The following is a 21507-nucleotide window of genomic DNA, read 5'->3' on the forward strand; positions in this document are numbered from 1 at the left end:
CACCTCTCCTTCCTTCACTCCCCTGTTCTCTGCTTTTCCCTGACATGCTACGGAACAATGACAATAAAAACAACTTCAAATATTTCTTTAGATACATTATTCTCTCTCTCACTTCTGCCTCAGTTTTGTACATTCTATTCCTTCAAATAAGACCATAATTTTCCTGTTTGATTGCCAAGCTCCAGTATGTTTCTTACACTGAGCCAACTCAAGGAAATCTTTCCTGACATTGTTTCTCCCAATTGAAAGAAGATATTTCTCTTTTTGCTCCTATATCCACTTCTTTTTATTTTGAGCAACCCGATTAACATATAACTATATAATAAAGCATCCCCAAATTTAGTGTCTTGAAAAACAAACAAGCAAACAAACATTTATTGAGCTTGCAAATCTGCAGCTCGGGCTAAATTCAGAGTAGGGTTGATCATTTTATCTGGTACCACCTGGAAAGGTGGGGAAAATGGGGTTTGCAATAATATGAAGATTTATTTACTCACTAGTAGATGGTAATGATCCAACTAAGGCTGAGACCTTAGTTTGGTCTGTTGGCTGGGACATCTACATGTGGCTTCTCCCTGTGGTCTCAGCTTCTTCTTGGTATGGTATTCGCAGGCTTTGTTCAAAAAACAAGCATTGAGTGAGATAGAGATTAGATGGAAATAGAAATGAAGATAGAAAAGGAGGGAGAGAGAAAGTGTAGGGGAGGCATATACCCATCTAAAACATATCACCTTTTGTGACCTAGCCTCAGTAGTCCTACAAGATCAGTTCCTAAACATTCAATTCATTGAGGCAATTACCAAGTCCTACACAGTTACAAGGAGAGAAGAAATGGACTCCATCTCTTGATGGGGGAGCAACAAGTTTCTGGAGGAAAATGTAGGATTAGAATTACCTCATTGGCCATTTTTGGAAAAATACAATCTGCCATGTCATACTGCATTTTGCTTCCCGCCAATCAGGGCAAAGATAATTCTGCAAGAGCTGTGACTTCTGATCATTCCTTCATGTATTTGTTAAGTAAATAAATAATTGGATATTATAAAAGATGAAGGAGTAAGGCTACACTTAAGGAATTAGTGCTTCTAAGACTAGACCCAACTAATAACAAAAGGCATGGGTTATGCGATCTCGGATCTGTTTGGTCTTCACACTGTAGACAATAGGGTTCATCAGGGGAGGGAACAGGAGGTACACAAAGCCCATGATCACCTGGACCAGATGAGGTGCCTGCTTCCCAAAGCGGTGGATGACAGACAAGCCAATCATGGGAGTGTAGAAGAGGAGTACAGCACATATGTGGGAAACACAGGTGTTAAGAGCTTTGAATCTCTCAGCTTTGGATGCAATAGACAGCACAGTACGCAGGATCAGGGCATAGGAGAAGAGAATGAGCAGTGAGTCTATACCTACTGTCGAAACAATGACAAACATGCCATAGATGTTATTGGCTTTGATGTCTGCACAGGCCAATTTCATCACTTCCTGGTGGAGGCAATAGGAATGTGAGAGAACCGGGGACCCACAATAAGGGAATCTTTTGAGCATAAAAGGCAATGGGAAAATGAGGGCTACACTGCGGCCCAGGGAAACCAGGCCAATCCTGCCAATGACCGTGTTGGTGAGAATGGAAGCATAGTGCAAGGGGAGACAAATGGCCACAAAGCGGTCAAAGGCCATGGAGAGTAGCACAGAAGACTCCAGGAAGGACAAGCAGTGAATGAAAAAGAGCTGAGCAAAACAGGCATCATGACCAATATCTCGTGCCCCAATCCAAAAGATGCCTAGTACTGTAGGGAGGGTGCAAAGAGACAGACCCAGGTCAGTGAGAGCCAGCATGGACAAGAAAAGGTACATAGGTTCATGGAGTGAGGGCTCTGTTTTAATGATAAAAAGGATTGTACAGTTCCCCAGGATGGAAACCAGGTATATAAGGCACAGTGGGATGGAGATCCAGATGTGCATGTGCTCCAACCCAGGAATGCCACTCAGCAGAAAGGTGGAGGAAATGTTGCGGTTGCTTTCCAGGGATCCCACAGTCATTGTGTGTGGAGGGAAGAGGAAAATTGGATTCCCTCCAAATTCTTGAAATGAATTCAGAAAAAGCTAGGGATTGTTCCTGGAAGAAATTTGAAAACAAACCAAACAAAACATTAGAATCAACTAGGACTAGAACTATACAGCTCTTCCAGAGCTCATTTCTTTCTGGCCCCTTATTCCCTTTAAACATTGTTTTAGAATTTTTTTTCTTTTTTTCTCCTTCAAGCTAAGATATCTGACACTCTTCATTATTCTTGTTGGTTATACCTAACTTTGCCTATCCCTTTTGAGAAGATCTTTAAACACTTCTCACCTTCCTCTTTTCCATTAGAACTCTCAATAATGTTCCAAAATTTCTTTCAACTTCTCTTCACTTCCCTTCTCTTTACTTCCTTTGCTATTCTTTTATCTCTTTGCTTCCTTATTCCCTCCCTCCCCCTCTATGCCTTCTCTTCTCTTCCTTTCTTTCCTTCCTCCTTTCTATCCTTCTTCCTCTTCTCTCTTTCTTTCTTTTCTACTTCTGCTTGACTTCATCAGATACATACAATTGCTAAGTGTAAACACAGATGAGTCCTTCACTCATCTTCTCATCTCATCTCATATGGAATCCTAGCTTGATCTAGACGGCTCAAATGCGCTACTCAGCTCACATAATTGCAGTTAGGACTGGAGAGTGAATGAATGGCTGTCTGTAAAGGGATTCTTGACTGCTGAAGTACCATATCAAAGCTCTGATTCTCCTATCAGTCAGTAACCTACATTCCCTAGAGATCTAGAATTCAACTGCTATGAACCTAGGTGGGGGAAAACCATCAACCATGACTACACCCCCAATTGCAAGACAGAGTCCATGAGAGTCCACAGAATAGAGGGCAGTAATGCTGGTAAGACATACTCTCTAGGTTAGGAAATGAAGTTTCATGAGAGTATAGTTACTGGGAAGAGGTCTTATGCCAGTTTAAGCCTCCTGAGTTTCAGAGCAGTCATCTGCCCACTTCCAATTCCTAACACCACTAGAATGTGAGATTAAAAAGGGCAGGGCTTTGTTTTGTTTATTTTTGTAAAGACAGTGCTTAGGCACTCGGGATTTTTTTAAATGCATGAATGAAAGTTAAATTATTTAGTTAGCTGTTACTAACTTGGTGTTTATTTTATTGCTTTAAAAAATCCTGTGAATAAAGTTCTATTAATAATACCATATTATAGAAGAAGAAACAGAACTAGAGAAAATTAATATTTCTAAGATCAAAGATATAATAAATGGCCCAAATGAGATTTGAACTGATTTTTCTCTAGATTCCTGGATCTCAACAACCATTACACTTTCTTCCTGCGTTAGAGGACAATTCACTGTCAACTAGAAGCAGCGAGCATAAGGTCAGGGGCTTAATAGACCTCCAAAAATGTTCTGGCTATTTAGCTAAGTTAATAATAAACTTACTAGAGACATACATGCAAATATATATGTAGAAATTTTCCTTCTCACTCCAAATAAGAGTTAAATTAGTTGCCAGAGTCATTAACTCACTGTCCACCTGAAGGTCAGATTGGCTCTTGTGTGTTGTTCCTCAGCTTCTGCTTCTGCCATGGTCAGTGATCACACCACCTCGTTCATCAAAATGAATTCAGAAGAGCTGTGATAAACTTACCTGTCATATTACAGGCAAGCTACATGGTGGTTAACAATATAAGTCATAAAACTTAAGGCAGGAAATCTTTTGACATGAAAATGAAACAGGTAATAAAGAAAGAATATACATTGTTTAATAATATAAAAGTTTATTTATAATACTTGATGCGCATCTACTCTTTGCCAGACGCTGTGTTAGAAGCATTGCAAAAGAAATAACATTGCAAGAAAAACCTTGCAAGTTAATATTATTACCTTGATTTGCAAATGAGGAGAGGCTTATAGAATTTGATGATGTATATTAAGTCATACCATCAATCACTGACAGAGCTGGAATTCAACCTTAAATCTCTGGAGTTCCAAGGAGCATTCTGGGCAGCTTTTAAGCTGAGACAGCCTAAAATGGGTGAAGATTGAATGACAAATAATAGAAATAGTCTTTGTGCCCCACCTTCTTTTAGCTCAAGATGGACTCTTTTTGGAATCAGAGTTTGTGAGTCACATTTTATTTATTTTTTTTTAATTTTTTTTTTAAAGATTTATTTATTTGACAGAGAGAAATCACAAGTAGACAGAGAGGCAGCCAGAGAGAGAGAGAGAGAGGGAAGCAGGCTCCCTGCTGAGCAGAGAGCCGGACACGGGACTCGATCCCAGGACCCCGAGATCATGACCTGAGCCGAAGGCAGCGGCTTAATCCACTGAGCCACCCAGGCGCCCGTGAGTCACATTTTAAAAGACATAGGACAGAATAGGGATCAGAGAGAGAGTATTGAAGGAAGTTGAAGGAAGAGACCTGGACATAAAAGAAAATCAGGAGTAGTGAAGCAGGAGGTATCTGCCTGGGAAAGATCACCTTTAGCTTGTTGTCTGGGGAGATCTTAGTGAGGTAACTGTTCTAAGGGCTTCTTACTTAAAGGTCTTCAGAGTTTCAATTATCAGATTTGGTGAGGATTTCATTGTTCCTGACCAGTTGAAAAAGCAGCTGTCTGGAGTAGAAGGGAGTTGGAAATTTAGCAAATGGCCGGCTCTCAGTTCTTCTTGGAGAATACTTCCTAGGGGTTTTGGGCAAGTTCAATGGCTGCTTCCAATTCTATCACTCGGACTCCATAGTCACCCAAGAAAGTGTCCTTTCATGTCACAGACAAGCTTTTCTTTCAGATGATCACACTGCTTCTGGGCAGGAAACAAAGGAAGTGAATGAGTGCGAGAAAGCTATTGTATCTTTGCTAAGTTAGTGCTAAAACCAGACCAGGGTTTGGTGAGCGAGATCTGAATTCAGTAGTCACCACCTTCCACAGGCACCCTCTATAGCCTTTCTTGTGCCTCAAAGGTCCTTCTCTCCCTTCCTTCTCCAGAGCTCAGGCTGAGCTTTCTGGGACCTCCTCTTGGCTCTACAAATTTGTCTACATACCAAAGCTAGGTCTAGAGCCTCTGGGTCTTGCAACGGGGGAGAAGAAATGCTATTACTAGAGGCTCTTGGGCATATGGAGAGACTGGAGGGTGGGCTTTGAATTCTCTGATTTTTATGAAATTGTCTGAGGTCCCCACTAAGATTCTTTCAGGAATCTTTAATGAATTCCCTATTAGGACTGGCTCCCTGGACCTCATTATCTTATACTCTGGGAATAAGGGAAAGAGATGAGAAGAGTCCTAGGAGATATCTACATGAAAAGCCCAGAAGATGTCACACAGTGTAGCTACTTTTTAGAGATCTCATGAGATTTTGAACAACTCCGTAACTTTGGGGAAGCAGAATGGGTGTTAGTGTTAGTGTTTTATATATGATATATCATAACTCTATAGTTAATGCACATCAGCTGTGACAATGTGTATTGCGGATATCCATAACCTTATGTAACCTTAAAAGGGCCTTTTTAATTCAGTGCTTCCTCCATCACTAAAGGAGAAGAAAAGAGTCAGACCAAGTTCCTAGATATATTGTTACAGCTTTGAGTTTTGGTGCCCAAATAACCCTATGTGTGTGTGTGCGTGTGTATGAATATAAATATATATTCCTGACTCTTGCCTACATTGAGAGACTCCATTTTCTCTTCCTGTCTCTGATCTACACAGACACAGAACTCAGCTCTAAGGTTTCTAGACATACAGGAGCTAATTGGAGAAACAAATTCATTCTTCTAGCCTTCTAGGCAACATGATCCCCTGCAAAGGATAGCTAAACCAGGGAGTTTTATATGTCAATACAGGGATATGAGGAATTAATCATCCATTTTTTAGACTCTGAAAGCTGACAGGCAAGACATTTTATAGGGAGGTGTGGAGGCTGTTTCAGTGTTTTCATTACTCACCTAATTAGTGTCCAGCTACTTGAATCTAATTTGGGAATATAAAGTATAAATATTAAGAAATGTCCAGATCCCCTCACTAACCATAAGAGGTTATTCCAATTAATTGGCTTGATTGGTCCCCTTAGAATGTTCTGGGATTTCTCTTGTGGCCACATTCCATTAATTTTTGGTCAGGCAAATTGTAGACACACTTGAGTGTTGTGAAGCAATATTTCTCAAATCAGAGTCCCCAGATAACCAGGATCAGAATCACCTGTAATGCCTGTTAAAATGCAGATATCTGGGCCTTATCCCTATAATGCAGAATCAAAAACTAACATTAGTGACAACCACAAAAGTCCAAGATTTTTCACATATCCTTGTCCTTATGATTTGTTTTCAACTCTGATTCCAGAGTTTTTTATTACCTCTATAATTAAAAATACATCTTCACCTTTTACCTGGAATTCATTTCAAAACACAGTTACCTCTTGTTAGTTTGCTAGGACCACCATAACATAACAAAATACCACAGACTAGTTGGCTTAACAACAGAAATTTATTTTCTCATGGTTCTTGAGGCCAATAAAGTCCAGTATCAAGGTGTTGAGGGTTTGGTTTCTTCCAAGACCCCTCTCCCTGGAGTGCAAATGGCCATCTTCTCTCTGTGTTCTCACATGGCCTTTCTTCTGTGTATGAATATCTTTCATGTCTCTTGCTCTTCTTATAAAGGACATGAGTCATACTGGCTTAGGACCAACTCTGAAAGCCTGAGTTTGACTTAATGGCTTCCCAAAGACCTTACCTCCAAATAGAGTTACATTCTGAGGTATTGAGGGCTGGGATTTCAACATATGAATGGGGGGCACAATTCATCCCATAATATGTATATGTATACATAACATGTATCTTATCATCCAGTCTTTTTCTTCACCCATTTAACAAATATTTGATAACAGAAATAAATCCCCTCTCCATAAAAACACAGAAGCAGTATTTATTTGAGTACAAGTACTGAAAAAAAAAAGTTGTGTTCAATATGTTTTGGAAGAAAATAGGTTTGAGTCTCAGATGTTATGGGAGGGGGAGACTGATTTAGTCCTTGAACAGCTTTGATTAGAAGAAGCATAGAATTTGATCGTATTACAGGGAAGATATCCTGCCTTCTTTAAATCTTAGCTACTCAGCATCTTTGAGGGAAAAATGGGATATGATATGGGAAGAGACTCCCCCCTCAAAAGGGTCCATATATCCAAGCCCGAAAGAACAGGGAAAAGAAACAAGATAGAGGCAGAATATAAGGGAATACCTTGTACATAAAGATGCTGCCTGGAGGAGATACCAGCTGCGAGACACTAAAGGGACCTAAAGAGAATATTATTGGATGGAACTAAGACAAACTGATGCAAAAATTCATCTTGTTTTTTGTTTGTTTGTTTTTAATTTCAGCATGGTTTTTAAATTCTTGTTATTACAACTTTTCCATGTATTTAGTTGGCAGATGTTTATGAAGAAGACAGATGATTTAGAAAAAAAAATAAGCAGGATGCCTGGGTGGCTTAGTGGAGTAAAGCCCCTACCTTCAGCTCAGGTCATGATCCCAGGGTCCTGGGATCAAGCCCCGCTTCGGGCTCTCTGCTCAGTGGGGAGCCTGCTTCCCTCTCTCTCTCTGCCTGCCTCTCTGCCTACTTGTGATCTCTGTCTGTCAAATAAACAAATAAAATCTTAAAAAAAGAAAGAAAGAAAGAAAATAAGCAATATTTCTCCTCCTGTGCATCCTAGTTGTAGGAGTAAAGTTGTTTCCCATCTGTATTTACAGAATGCCTACTATGTATAGTTCCCAGGAACATGCCATGCTATTTCACATCCTTTTTTCCCCTTTGTCTCTACTGAGGCAAATAGATGTCCATTCATCTGAAATGTTAGCATATGTGGGAAAACTAGAGTCCGTAAACTTTCAACAACATAATGCCAAAAGTTTAGGTTTTGAGATCTGACAGACCTGAATGTGGTTTTTGAGTTTTCCATTTATTATATATGTTATTGGCTATAGTAACTGACCTCATTGAACCTCCAATCTAAAGGTATTATATGAGAATTAAAAGGAAATTGTCTATCTTAAATGTTAAGATAGCACTGAATAAAAATAGTTTGAAAAATTAGAATTTTAACAAAATGTTACTGTTGTAGTAAGTAGGTAAATGCCATGACCATTTAAAATGTGTCTTATAGGCATGCTTTTCCACTAACATTCTTTAAGTTTTTATAAGGCATACCTTTTTAACTCCTACTGAGGTCTTTTCTACCCTACTTAAGTGTCTGGGAGGACATTCTTCAGAAATAAACATGCCAATTCTTCAAAACACATACCCTATCTGGATCATAGGTTATAGTTCTACATAGCAGAAAATTCATAATTTTGATGTCTCAATAAGTAAATAATCAGGATATAGCAGTCACTTAGCTGCTACCTGGAAAAATACCTTCCTGTAGTAGTTTTTTTAACTGAAAAATCTTATTTTAAAATTTTGACTCTGTCATCTTAATTTTCAAAGGACAGTCAAATTGGGTATTGCATGCAAGCACTTCGAGACATTCTATAGTATATAATAGATGCTCAATAATTGTTAGATACTATTACTACAATTGTAATTATTATTTTTTATTGTTATTTCCCAGCTAATCAGTAAGAAAGATGGAGGTGGAGGAGGAAATACAGGCTATTCTACTTATTTTGAAGGTTAAAATGTATACATATTAAAGAATGTTCCCAAATCCTCTGAAAAAATTTTGAATGCACATCCAGGCATCAACATAAGGTGTTATTATTATTACTTTTTTTAAATCAACTTTGGTTTTAATTGATCTCTTCCTGCCTTCTGAAACTTAGTTTTGTAAGAATTCTTCAATAGATATGAGTCTAAGGGTGGTACAAAGACTCTGGAAGATTCTAGAAGAAATCTTCAACTTCAGTTGGCTGAGGCATAGAGGAGATGAATCAGAGATCAGATAGTTTGAGTTTCACACAGAAATGCGATTCATCTGGCAAGTCACAGTTCCTAGATGCTAACTGGTTCCTTTAAGATACTAGGATCAAAATGGGGAGTAGAGCTGATAAAACAAAGAACTTACTTTGAGTGGTGTGTTAGTTAGGGTCCAACCAGAAGAAAGAAACCACACAGGAATTTAACAGAAAAGTTTAATTTATTTATTAACAAGAGATTACAGTAACAGGGAATCAACTAAGAGTGGGAAGAAAGAATCATGAAGGGTACTCTAGGGCTGAAGGAGAGTCTCCAAGGAAGAAACAAGTTTTCAGGGGAAGAACCAGCCCCATGGCTAGCATTTGGTTGTTGATGGAGAGAATGTGAGTGAAGTTCATTGAATGACAGAGAGTTCCCTAGGTTTCTGAGCCAAAGCTGGTTCACAATTAGGCTAAAGCTGGTCGGTGGAGAACCACTTGTTGGAAGACTGATGAAATTTTCCAGGAAGACTGATGAAATTTTCCAGGGAGTTACTGTTGACTTTCTGAAAAGCAGCTGAGGAACAAGCTGGAATCATCAGGAAGTTTCTAGAAGCTGCTTGAGGAGGTAATCTGCTATTTATTCACTGGAAACTAAAAATATCAATAGACTTGAGGCCCTGAACTCCCTCCCTTCATCTTAACCCATCTTATTGACAACCCCTAAAAGCTTTTACAAATTCAAACTTCTTAGCAATGCGGATGCGGATTTGCTTGGTCTTGATACTATGAACAATGGGGTTCATGAGAGGTGGTACCAGTAGATACACATAAGACATGAGGAGGTGCACAATATGGGGCAGATGTTCACCAAAGCGGTGCACAAGAGACAAACCAATCATGGGAATGTAAAAGAGCCTCACAGCACAGATGTGGGAGACACAAGTGTTGAGGGCTCGAAGTCACTCCTGGCAGGAGGCAATGCTTAGCACAGTGCGGAGGATGAGGGCATAGGAGAGGAAGATGAACAGTGAATCCACGCCAACACTGCAGGCCACAGCAAAGATACAATATATGTGATTGACAATGATGCTAGAGCAGGCCAATGATGCTAGAGCAGACAATAGGCATGGGCCAGCACATGGGAGCGGCAGTACTGGAAGCGTTTAAGGAGGAATGGCAGGGGCAGGATGAGCAGGGCACTTCTAAGCTTTGAGCTCAGCCCCATCTTGACAATACATGTGGGTTTCAAGGCTGTGGAGTAGCGTAGTGGGTTGCAGATGGCCACATAGCGGTCAATGGACATGGACAGTAGAACTGAAGACTCTACCAGAGACAAGGTATGGATGAAGAAGAGCTGAGTGAAGCAGGCGGGGATGCCAATCTCTCTGGCATCAAACCAGAAGATGCCCAACACGGTGGGCAGTGTAGATAGACAAAGGCCCAAGTCTGTCAGGGCCAGCATGGTCAAGAAATAGCACATAGGTTCATGGAGGGTGACATCAGTACGGATGACGTGGAGGATGGTAAGGTTTCCTACAATAACTGTCAAGTAGATAAAGCAGAAGGGAATAGAGATCCAGCCATGGAGATCTTCCAGTCCTTGAAAGCCCGTGAGGAAGAAAGTGGCTTTTTGGAGGCTGCTATTATAAGAGATTGTCATGGCTTTAAAATCTTGGATTCACCAACCTCCAGTCAAGAATGGGCTTTCTGGAGAGTAATAGAACTGAATTCTCACTCACCAAAGTGTCCTGGGACCAGTGAGAGAGAAAGCGTCTGCAGATGAAATGAGAAAGAACTGGGGGACTTGATCTATTAGCATTTTCTGGAGGGTCTCGGATGGGGACTTCTGTAGTGTATGGATGCCCTAGGATTTAGCCTTATGGTGGTTTGTCTGCCCATGTTGGACTCTCAGGGGTTTCATGAGGTCACCTCAGATGGCACCTTTTTCATATGCTCCTCCCTGAGAAAAATCCAGTTTAATCAACTAAAGAATTCAGAATCTGTATCATATATACGGGGAATTAGTACTATACATGATTTTGCATAATTGTGTACTAGGATCAAGTGCCTATCATATGTCTTTAAATGTATTTTTAATTTGGCTGGGGATTGTGCTTTATTCCACAATGTTTAGTCTGCAGGGGAATGCAGAGGAAGCACTAAGTAAATGGTCACTTAACTCTTTGAGCTTATAACTTGTGGCCACAGTGATGCCTTTCCTGAATCTGCATAAAATCCTTCAGTGACTAAGGATGAAAAATGTGTTGCACAAATCTGAAGTCTGTACTGAGAAATGTCTGAGAAGAAACAGATCTTAAGGAAACAAATAATTCTAGGAAAGGGTACACTGGAGCTTTGTTTTGGGAGATATCACAAGAGTTGTGAGTTTCCAACATCAGGGCTGTTAAGCTGGTGTTAGATGTAGAAATGAGGGTGCAGAAGAGGTATGCATCAGATCTGAAACAGAAATAATAAAAAGAAACCTAAAATGGTCAGGAAAGCCTCTAATTTTAGCTTTTAACGAGGAAACTAAATCTTAAGGCTCTCAGAGTAAGCTGTGCATTTGGGAGTTGGATCAATATGGCACACAGGTATAGGTCTGTCTTTATAATACCTGAATTGGGCTCTATTTAAATTCTGCCTTCAGAACTTTTATTCAATTACATTTATTGCAAGCCATACTATAATGGGGTGTATGCATATTAATACAGTGTGACTAGTATAATGTTTATCATATGCATAAAAAAGCTTAAAACAGCTTAAAGAGACAAAGAATGGACAATCAGGGAAACAAAATGAAAATAATAGTGTATTTTATCACCAAAGTCATGTCACCACTGTGCCTATTAAAAAAAGATAGAGAAGGATGAAAATTTCTAAAAAAGCATTGCACTTAGAATGGTGAGGTTATCATTAATTGTTAGAGACTATGTTGATAGATTGGAGAAAGATTATAAGGGCTGAAATTATCAATGAGTGGGGAGGAGTAAGTAAAAACTGTATATTGTTAGTAGTTTTCTTCTAAGAGAAAATCTTAGAGGATAAGTGAAGATACCAGGAAATTTTAAGGAGGAGAAATGGGGAGTTCAGGGTACTCTTTCAAAAGACTTCTTTTGTAAAGGGACATGGAAGAGTGAGGAAAAAGAAGAAATGTCTGTAGCCAGCTTTTGCCATTCATGTATTAATCAAAATAAGTAAGAATAAAATAATAATGCAATAATTAATAGAATAATAAAACCCCTCTTATGTTGTGATTCCAGAGTTAGAAAAGGGAAAGAGAATGAAGGAGAGAGGTGGAGGCGGGAGGGAGAGGAGCTGTGAAGGAAAAGGGACGATCACAGCATTTGCAGAACAGGCTTGGACAGCACAGGCAACAATGCAGTCTTGATCTGAAATCAAGACAGGAAATGGCCAACAGAACTTTTAAAAATGAATGATAAGAAAGAAGGAGAAAAGGGGAGATGCAAACAAGAGTTTAAAGTTATGTGTAGCTTTTCAGCCACCAGACTCACAGTGAAGCTTGTTTCCATCCATCTTACAGGGAGCCATTTCAAAGTTTGTGAAAGAGAAGCAACATTTAGAGGTGATCTGTTTCACTCCTCTACCTCCAGATGGGGAAGGATCATTCTGCTGCTTAGTGAGAAGTTGCATCCATCATCTCTCTCACTCTGCTATTACCTTGCCTTCCAAATATATTATGTGCATATTATTTTTGGGGGGGAGGGTATGAGGCAAGTTTGCAAGATTTGGGAGGGGGGAAAAGAAAGATCAAAATAAGCCATACCTACCACCAAAGAGATGGAATTGTTATAAGACTGACTAGAGACTTGCAACCCTAATACAGATTTGGGATCTAATAAAGCGTACTGAATAAATACATAAGTGAATGGTTAGAAAAAAGAGATGAGATGCAGTAGGGATTAAACCATAATTTTTAGTGCAGTGACTACATTTTCTTCTCCAAGGCACTCACCTCCAGATTAACAGATCAGAGAAGTATTGGCTTGTTACTCCAGGAGACTCTATCATACATCCTTGAGCATCCCTTCAACTCCAGTTTATTGGGGTTACAGGAATGTCATTCTAATGTCTATGGCAGGAAAGAGGAGATATGGGTTGAGCAGCGATTTCAAGGACAGTCTGACTTCCTCCTCAAATAACTTCACACAAAGGTATTCAAGATTATCAGCATCTGTGTCGGTGACCATCTTCAGATTCTTCCTGCAATATACACAGGCACTACCAACAACTGAAGAGAACAATCAGAACACAGGATGAGTGCTCACACAGCTACAAGAATATTCTCTGCTTAAAATACAGGGTCTTTTTGAAGAGCTCAAGCAGCTTCTCCCTTGTGGACCTCTGCTGAGGCTGAGAATTCCCTGATGAATTCTCAGGATGCTTAGCTGAGGATGGAGGCTGTGGGAGACTAAGAAACTTCAACCCTGCATGTGGGCAAGGGATAACTTCAAGGCGTTAGGATGCTTCTAGTTCTAGATTTCATTTTCTGAAACCAGGTAAGAAAGACCTAGCTAAACTTGGTGTGCAGTATTGCAAGAGCAAGAGTGTTTTAATTCAGATTCAGATAAAAGATAAAGCTGGTTCCAACCAAATCTCTGCTACTTACTACACTTTCTAACCATGTGACCATGCAACCTAGGAAAAATTAACCTCCCAGAAAAATGATTTCCTTATATTTTAAGATGGGAATCTCTTCCCTCTTCTTTTTATTCAGGTCCATCAGGCATGTTTTAGAGCCATCTGCTAATGTAATTTGGTTTGAGTTTGGGGAGAAGAAAGGCCCACCATGGCCTTTAGTCATGAACTATTAGTTTCTTAATTACTATTGGCCATTCCCTGTATTTCTGCTCCATACATGTGTGGCTTGGGTCCTAATTCAGAAACTTGTACTACAAATGCCAGTTTAATACTTTAAAATAGTTCATCAACCCATTTTTAACTACCAACATGTATATCAAGAGTTCTTACAAAATTGATTTTAACCCCTGGGCAGAATAGCTAAACTTAATTGATTCTCAGTAAACACAATTATTAAAATAATTAGTAGAGTGAGTGAGATTCTAATTTGCCAACAGTAGGCCTAATTTACACTTATTGTTTTTGTTTCCCAACTGCAACGGTCCTACAGAACAATGTATTACTTAAAATATAACCCATGGGAAATTTTACTAGTTACCAAGCACGTTTAGATACAGCCTTAAGAAAAACACATACTGGCAACAGGCCTCTGCGGGAGAGGACGGTATATATGGCCTTGAAGCTGAGCAGCGGGGGATGCCAGGCCCACTCAGGGCAGATCGCTGCCTAGTCACCTGCTTCATTTTGCTGTTATCTCCCCACCCCCCTACCCGAGAGTGCTTGTGGCTAGTTAGAGAAGTCCTTTGAATGTGCTTGTTCAACTATAAACTTTATACTGCTTGTTCAGACATATTTTGCCTTCCTTCTTGTTTATCTACAAGGCATATGACTAATGTTTGCCTTCTTCGACTCTTCTGTTGATCACCGTTTCTATCTAATAAAAGTCTCTTCTACTGTCGTCCCCTGCTTTCTTTCTCTTGTAGCTTTCACTTGTTTGTGCTTCATTCTTCTCCCATGCACTGAAGGAAGCAGCACCCAACCAGTTTGGAATCTGCCCAATATTTTTCATTTTATCACAAAGCGTTATATGTAATTCAATTTTTTTTTCCTCTGCAGGTACAGAATCTAATTCCATTTACACAAAATAACTTATTATTTCCCGCCATTAGTTCTTTTCACCGTAACTGTATTCATTGTTTTTTGCACCATACTCAGTGCTCCATGCAATCCATGCTCTCCCTAATACCCAACACCTGGTTCCCCAAACCTCCCACCCCAGCCCCTTCAATACCCTCAGATTGTTTTTCAGAGTCCATAGTCTCTCATGGTTCACCTCCCCTTCCAATTTCCCTCAACTCCCATCTCCTCTCCATCTCCCCTTGTCCTCCATGCTATTTATTATGCTCCACAAATAAGTGAAACCATATGATAATTGAATCTCTCAGCTTGGCTTATTTCACTCAGCATAATCTCTTCCAGTCCCATCCACGTTGCTACAAAAGTTGGGTATTCGTCCTTTCTGATGGAGGCATAGTATTCCATAGTGTATATGGACCACATTTTCCTTATCCATCTGTCCATTGAAGGGCATCTTGGTTCTTTCCACAGTTTGGTGACCGCGGCCATTGCTGCTATAAACATTGGGGTGCAGATGGCCCTTCTTTTCACTACATCTGTGTCTTTGGGGTAAATACCCAGTAGTGAAATTGCAGGGTCACAAGGAAGTTCTATTTTTAATTTTTTGAGGAATCTCCACACTGTTTTCCAAAGTGGCTGTACCAACTTGCATTCCCACCAACAGTGGAAGAGGGTTCCCCTTTCTCCACATCTTCTCCAACACATGTTGTTTCCTCTCTTGCTAACTTTGGCTATTCTAACTGGTGTAAGGTGATATCTCAATGTGGTTTTAATTTGAATCTCCCTGATGGCTAGTGATGATGAACACTTTTTCATGTGTCTGATAGCCATTTGTATGTCTTCATTGGAGAAGTGTCTGTTCATATCTTCTGCCCATTTTTTTTTATGGTTAACAGTATTTTTTTAATTTATTTTTTATTTTCAGCATAACAGTATTCATTATTTTTGCACCACACCCAGTGCTCCATGCAATCCGTGCCCTCGATAATACCCATCACCTGCTACCCTGACCTCCCACACCCCGCCCCTTCAAAACCCTCAGACTGTTTTTCAGAGTCCATAGTCTCTCATGGTTCACTGCCCCTTCCAATTTCCCCTAGCTCCCTTCTCCTCTCAATCTCCCCATGTCCTCCATGCTATTTGTTATGCTCCACAAATAAGTGAAACCATATGATAATTGACTCTCTCTGCTTGACTTATTTCACTCAGTATAATCTCTTCCAGTACCATCCATGTTGCTACAAAAGTTGGGTATTCATCCTTTCTGATGGAGGCATAATACTCCATAGTGTATATGGACCACATCTTTCTTATCCATTCATCCATTGAAGGGCATCTTGGTTCTTACCACAGTTTGGTGACCGTGGCCATTGCTGCTATAAACATTTCCTGCCCATTTTTTAATATGATTGTCTCTTTTGTGTGTGTTGAGTTTGAGGAGTTCTTTATAGATCCTGGATATCAACCTTTGTCTGTACTGTCATTTGCAAATATCTTCTCCCATTCCATGGGTTGTCTCTTTGTTTTGTTGACTATTTCCTTTGCTGTGCAGAAGCTTTTGATCTTGATGAAGTCCCAAAAGTTTATTTTTGCTTTTGTTTCCTTTGCCTTTGGAGACATATCTTGAAAGAAGTTGCTGTGGCTGATATCGAAGAGGTTACTGCCTGTGTTCTCCTCTAGGATTCTGATGGATTCCTGTCTCACGTTGAGGTCTTTTATCCATTTTGAGTTTATCTTTGTGTTCAGTGTAAGATTTCATGCTCTTGGATTGGAAGAATAAACATTGTTAAAATGTTTATACTGCCTAGAGCAATCTATACTTTTAATGCCATTCTGATCAAAATTTCACGGGTATTTTTCAAAGAGCTGGAGCAAATAATCCAAAAATTTGTATGGAATAAAAGAGACCCCGAATCGCTAAGTAAAGGTTGAAAAACAAAAATAAAACTGGGGGCATCACGTTACCTGATTACAAGCTTTACTACAAAGCTGTGATCACCAAGACAGCATGGTACTGGCATAAAAACAGACACATAGACCAGTGGAACAGAGTAGAGAGCCCAGATATGGACCCTCAACTCTATGGTCAAATAATTTTCGACAAAACAGGAAAAAAATATACAATGGAAAAAAGACAGTCTCTTCAATAAATGGTGCTGGGAAAACTGGACAGCTATATGTAGAAGAATGAAACTCGACTATTCTCTTGCACCATACACAAAGATAAACTCCCCCATTAGTTCTAAATTGATGTCTGTCTTCTCCTACTCTGGAATATAAGGGTAGGGACTCATGTGTACACTGTTCATGGCTGCATTTCCAGAGCCTAGCATTTTTACTAGTGAAGCATAGTTGCAACTTCATAATTATTTATTTAATTGAATGTAATTCCCCAAAGTTGAAGACAGTAATGCTTTCTTCATTAGCTGTGTCTTTTTAGACTAAACTTCATATATTTTGTGAAACAATATATATCTGAATTTTGATCTTTTGTTTTCCTTTAGATTCCTCGTTTGGTGTTCCTTACTAAGAAATATTTGTGCTTGTTAACATATGGAAACACAATTCCTTGGCTGTTTGTCCAAAGGAGTATCTGTCTTTTCCAAAGTCATTAACTTTATTGAGTTTTGCCCCCCATTTTCTTAATGATCAGTCATTATTGACTGTCCATGGAATCATCCACACAATCTCCCTCATTTTTTAAATTCAAAAACATTCATTAATTTATTAACTCATGCTATAATTTTTGTATAGTTTTTTGAGTATTATTTTTTTAAATATGTTCAGTTAGCCACTGCATAGTATATAATTAGTTTTTGGTGTAGTGTTCAATGATTCATTAGTTAAGTACAATCTCCCTCATTTTTAATTACCTGTCAGAGTTGACTCTCAGAGTTTTCCAAGAATGTTGAGAATATGAGAGAAACTTGGCTTTTACTAAAGTATAATCTCATTGTGTTTCAGTATCATACTAGCTGCATTTTTCTGGATTTTCCTCTTCTTCTCAACCTCCAAATGGGTGAACACCCACAGTATTATCCAAGGATTGTTTTCCTTTGGGACACTTATCTTATTAAGAATGAGTGTTTAGGACACAAGAGAAAGACCACAGTTGCAAATAAATAAATGATATTCACCATTTTAGGAGTTTGCCCACCTTTTGAAACTCCTTATCTGAGCCATAGAACTTACTTGCTTTTCTGACTCTTAGATTTGACCAAAATTATGATGATAGACTTACAGACTGACCATTTGTATTCTGGCCTTGGTTTCATCATTGTCTTGAAGACTATTTTTATAGAACTAGGTATTATTGAGATTTAATTTAAATGTATTTGGCAAGCATCCATAAATGTAATTATTTTATCACATATTTATTATTTAAATCTTTTATGTAGTAATATAACACCCTGCTACATGGTTTAGGTAGTTTTTTCTCATTTGTGTTGTTATGCTATAATTTTATCCATTTTACAGATAAAAACCAAATCTTAGAGAGGTAAAATAATCTGTCCAGAGTCCTGTATCTATCTGCCACTGGGACATAAAGAAAAAGAATCATGCGATATTTGAGCTATAGACCCTTCTCACACATCTCATTCAGACTGGGTATTTCTGAAATTTGCCAGGACACACTCCCATCAGCATGTAAATTCTATCTGTCTTTGGTAATTTTGAAAGAGTCTCAATTTCCATGAGCAAATCTTTTGATTTGCCCTTTTTTAAAGTATGTATGTATGTATGTATGTACTTATTCAAGGGAGAAAGAAAAAGCAGGGGTAGGAGCAGAGTGGGAGGGAGAGTTATTCCAAGCTCTCGACTGTGTGTGGATCTCACAACTCTGAGATCATGACCTAAGATGAAACCAAGAGTCAGAGACTTAACTGACTGAGCTACCCTAGCGCTCCCTGTTTTGCTTTTGTTTTAACATCTAGCCCTGCTTTTCAGGATCCAAAGAGATAGAGAGTAGAATGAAATGATGTCAAATATTCTGAAAGAGTAGATTTATATCTTACCTCCTTCTGACCTTTTTTAAAAACAATGTAACACTCCACCCCAAAGTCAATGGGAAGGAAGAGATCAGAATCAGGAAAGAATTTATAGACTCCTTTTTGTGCTTTGTAGACAATATCTTATGAAGCCAAGAGAGTCCTTGGGGATGGCTATAAGCAAGATCTGTTTGGAGAATAACACCACACACCTCATGGAAAATCTTCTAAGGGGTTGGTTGACTCAGGGGACATGGATCTAGGCCTGAGCTCATAATGCAGACACAGATAGAGAAAATAGAATATGATAAGAGCTTGGAGGTCATAATGAGATTCAATAGCTATTTACCAACATTTTTCTTGGCTCATTTGCCAGCACATGGCACAGGACTGGGGTTCTGCTCTTGTTGGGACTCAGGGTTTTATGTGTTCACTCTTTATATGTGATTATAAAACATAAAAGCCAGAATGTACATTGAAGGTATAGAAAAAATAAATGGCCCAAGTGATCACTTATGGAAATCAATCAAGATCTCTAAAACAAAGGAGCCTTGTGGGTAGATGTGAGGGCTGGGGTGGAGTGGAGAGCCTGGCATTTATCTAGTTCAGTGGATGTCAATACATTTATCTTCGAAGTGGATTGTCCCTTTGAAGTGGTTGCCTTAGCAACCAAACTTAAGGGAGTCACATTTCAAAAAAGAAAACCAACAGTGTTTATACTAGAAATAAATTCACGAGGTTGATTATAATTAATGAATTACAATGTGTTATAGAATATTTTCTCATTCCATTAATCATCTTTGCATAATCATGTAGTAAAGTGCAACAAAGTAGGTATTTAACAAATGGTTTTTGAATTAAATAATGGCACATAATTAAGTGTGTGTCTTCACTAAGCACTCTAATATGCAGTTATAATGAGAATCTTGGACTGTTTCTTTGATCAACAACTTATCAAACAGCTTGAAATGGCAAAAGCAAAATCTAGAACATCTTCAACTGAAACTGAAGAATCTCAGGGGGAAAAAAAGTGGTTGATGAATGGTCATGCAGAAATAGAAACAGAATGCCTGTGAGATGTTAGGGTCTGTGATAAAAGGAACGAGGCTGATACAAAGCGAAGGTCAAGCAAAACTTTATTTCGCGCCAAGCATCAAGAATCAAACTGACCGGTCAGGGCTATCTCTTACGAAAAGGCGATGACGATGATCCCGACAAGGTCGCTCCGGAGGAGGCTGCTCTAGATGAGGCTGCTCCGCAGATGAGGCCCCTCCATGATCAGAGCTGCTCCCAAGAAGAGGCCATTCTGGACAAGACCGCTTCCCGGACAAGGCCGCTCCCGACGAAGAAGAGGCAATGATGACAGCGACGATGACAAAGAGGACAACCCGGATGACACAGACTCTGCTCCCCACGATGCCACTCTGACAAGGCTGCCACCCAGAGGAGGCCACCACTGCGGACAAGGTCGCTCATGGCTCAGGGTGGCGAGGCATTTTGCAGCGAGGCATTTTGCAGCGAGGTTGCTGGAGGCTAGAGGCCATTGGCATCTCAGGGCCACTGGCGTCTTGGACCGCTGGCATCCAGGGGCTGCAGGTATCAGGACCGCTGACCACTGGACTGCTGGTGTTTTGGGACCACTGGCATCCAAGGGCTGCAGGCATTGGGACCGCTGACCACTCGACCGCTGGTGTCTCGGACCGCTGGTGGCGAGGGTCCGCTGGTGGCTCAACTGCTGGAGGCTGCAGCTCAGGGCTGCTGAAGGCAGGCGGCTGGAGGCTGCAGGCAGTGGCTGGAGCCGCCAGAGGCGGGAAGGCAGGCCACTCAAAACTGCAGGGTACTGGAGGCAGCAGGCGGCTTGGGGCCGCTGGATGCGGGACCTCCGAAGGAGGGACCGCAGGCAGCTCAGGGCCGCTGGAGGCGGGGCCACAGGCGGCTGGAGGCGGCTGGGGGCTACCGGGGGCGGGACCGCAGGTGGCTGGAAGCTGCAGGTGGCTGGAGGCTGCAGGTGGCGACTCGGGGCCACCAGAGGCTGCAGGGGGCTGGAGACTGCCAGCAGAGGGACCTCCAGCAATGGTTATAGCTCTTACAAGAGCTGTTACAGCTCTTCCGCTCCTCAGATTCTTCCTTCTGCTCCCACCACAGCTCTCCTGCTTGCTTGACAGCCTAGCACACCAACCTTTATGGGGTTGGTTGAGCCCCACCCCTACACAGTTGGCCAATCAGATCTTAATTCATCCTAGTGGATATACTCGCGCCCCACCGATTGAATGTCTACACCCAGTCTGCCCTGACCCTACATCCAGAGTCCACAAGCAAGTTCCTCTGGGAGGGGCAGACCCTTACATGAGAGAGGGGAAAAGATAGACAAAGAGAACACTGCACAGCAATTATTTTCTAAACATGTATAAGAAATGGAGGCATTTATGCCGAGTGTTTTTACCATTGATGAATCTAAGATTTGTAGAACCTGCCTGATTTTGAAAATATTCTTAGATAAAATGACCAGGAACAACTTTTATATAGAAATAACACTATATTTTATGTATTCTAAGATGCACATTCTTCACATTTTAAGAACTCCGAAATTGGAATGCTGTTTACAATCAGTGTGTCTTTGATTTTATGCAACTGGGCACTCACTTTTGCACATCAGAACTGAGGTCTAGAAAGTGTAGATTCCCAACTTACTTGAGGTTTTAATTTACAAGGTTATCTATGAGGAAAATATGCTAAAGGGCCCTAATAACACTAAGATGTTTAAGCTACACAAGCAAATACTCACCTATTTTGAAAATTACACTAGGGGTGCCTGCATGGCTCAGTGGGTTAAGCCTCTGCCTTCAGCTCAGGTCATAA

At 40.2% G+C, this 21507-nt stretch overlaps 1 protein-coding gene and 1 pseudogene across 2 annotated transcripts; both read right to left on the reverse strand.

The window, feature by feature from the left end:
- Positions 1 to 1101: 1101 nt before the first annotated feature.
- Positions 1102 to 2043, reverse strand: OR51G2 (olfactory receptor family 51 subfamily G member 2; the record flags this gene model as incomplete). Its single annotated transcript, XM_082682247.1, has 1 exon — positions 1102 to 2043. The coding sequence occupies one exon, from the start codon at positions 2041 to 2043 to the stop codon at positions 1102 to 1104; it is 942 nt and encodes a 313-aa protein (XP_082538373.1).
- A 7587-nt stretch (positions 2044 to 9630) lies between these two features.
- Positions 9631 to 10583, reverse strand: LOC309840294 (olfactory receptor 51G1-like; annotated as a pseudogene). Its single transcript has one exon. The product of its transcript is annotated as an olfactory receptor 51G1-like (transcript).
- Positions 10584 to 21507: the final 10924 nt, after the last annotated feature.

Source organism: Mustela nivalis (assembly GCF_964662115.1).
Source record: "Mustela nivalis genome assembly, chromosome: 9".
Lineage (NCBI taxonomy): Eukaryota > Metazoa > Chordata > Mammalia > Carnivora > Mustelidae > Mustela > Mustela nivalis.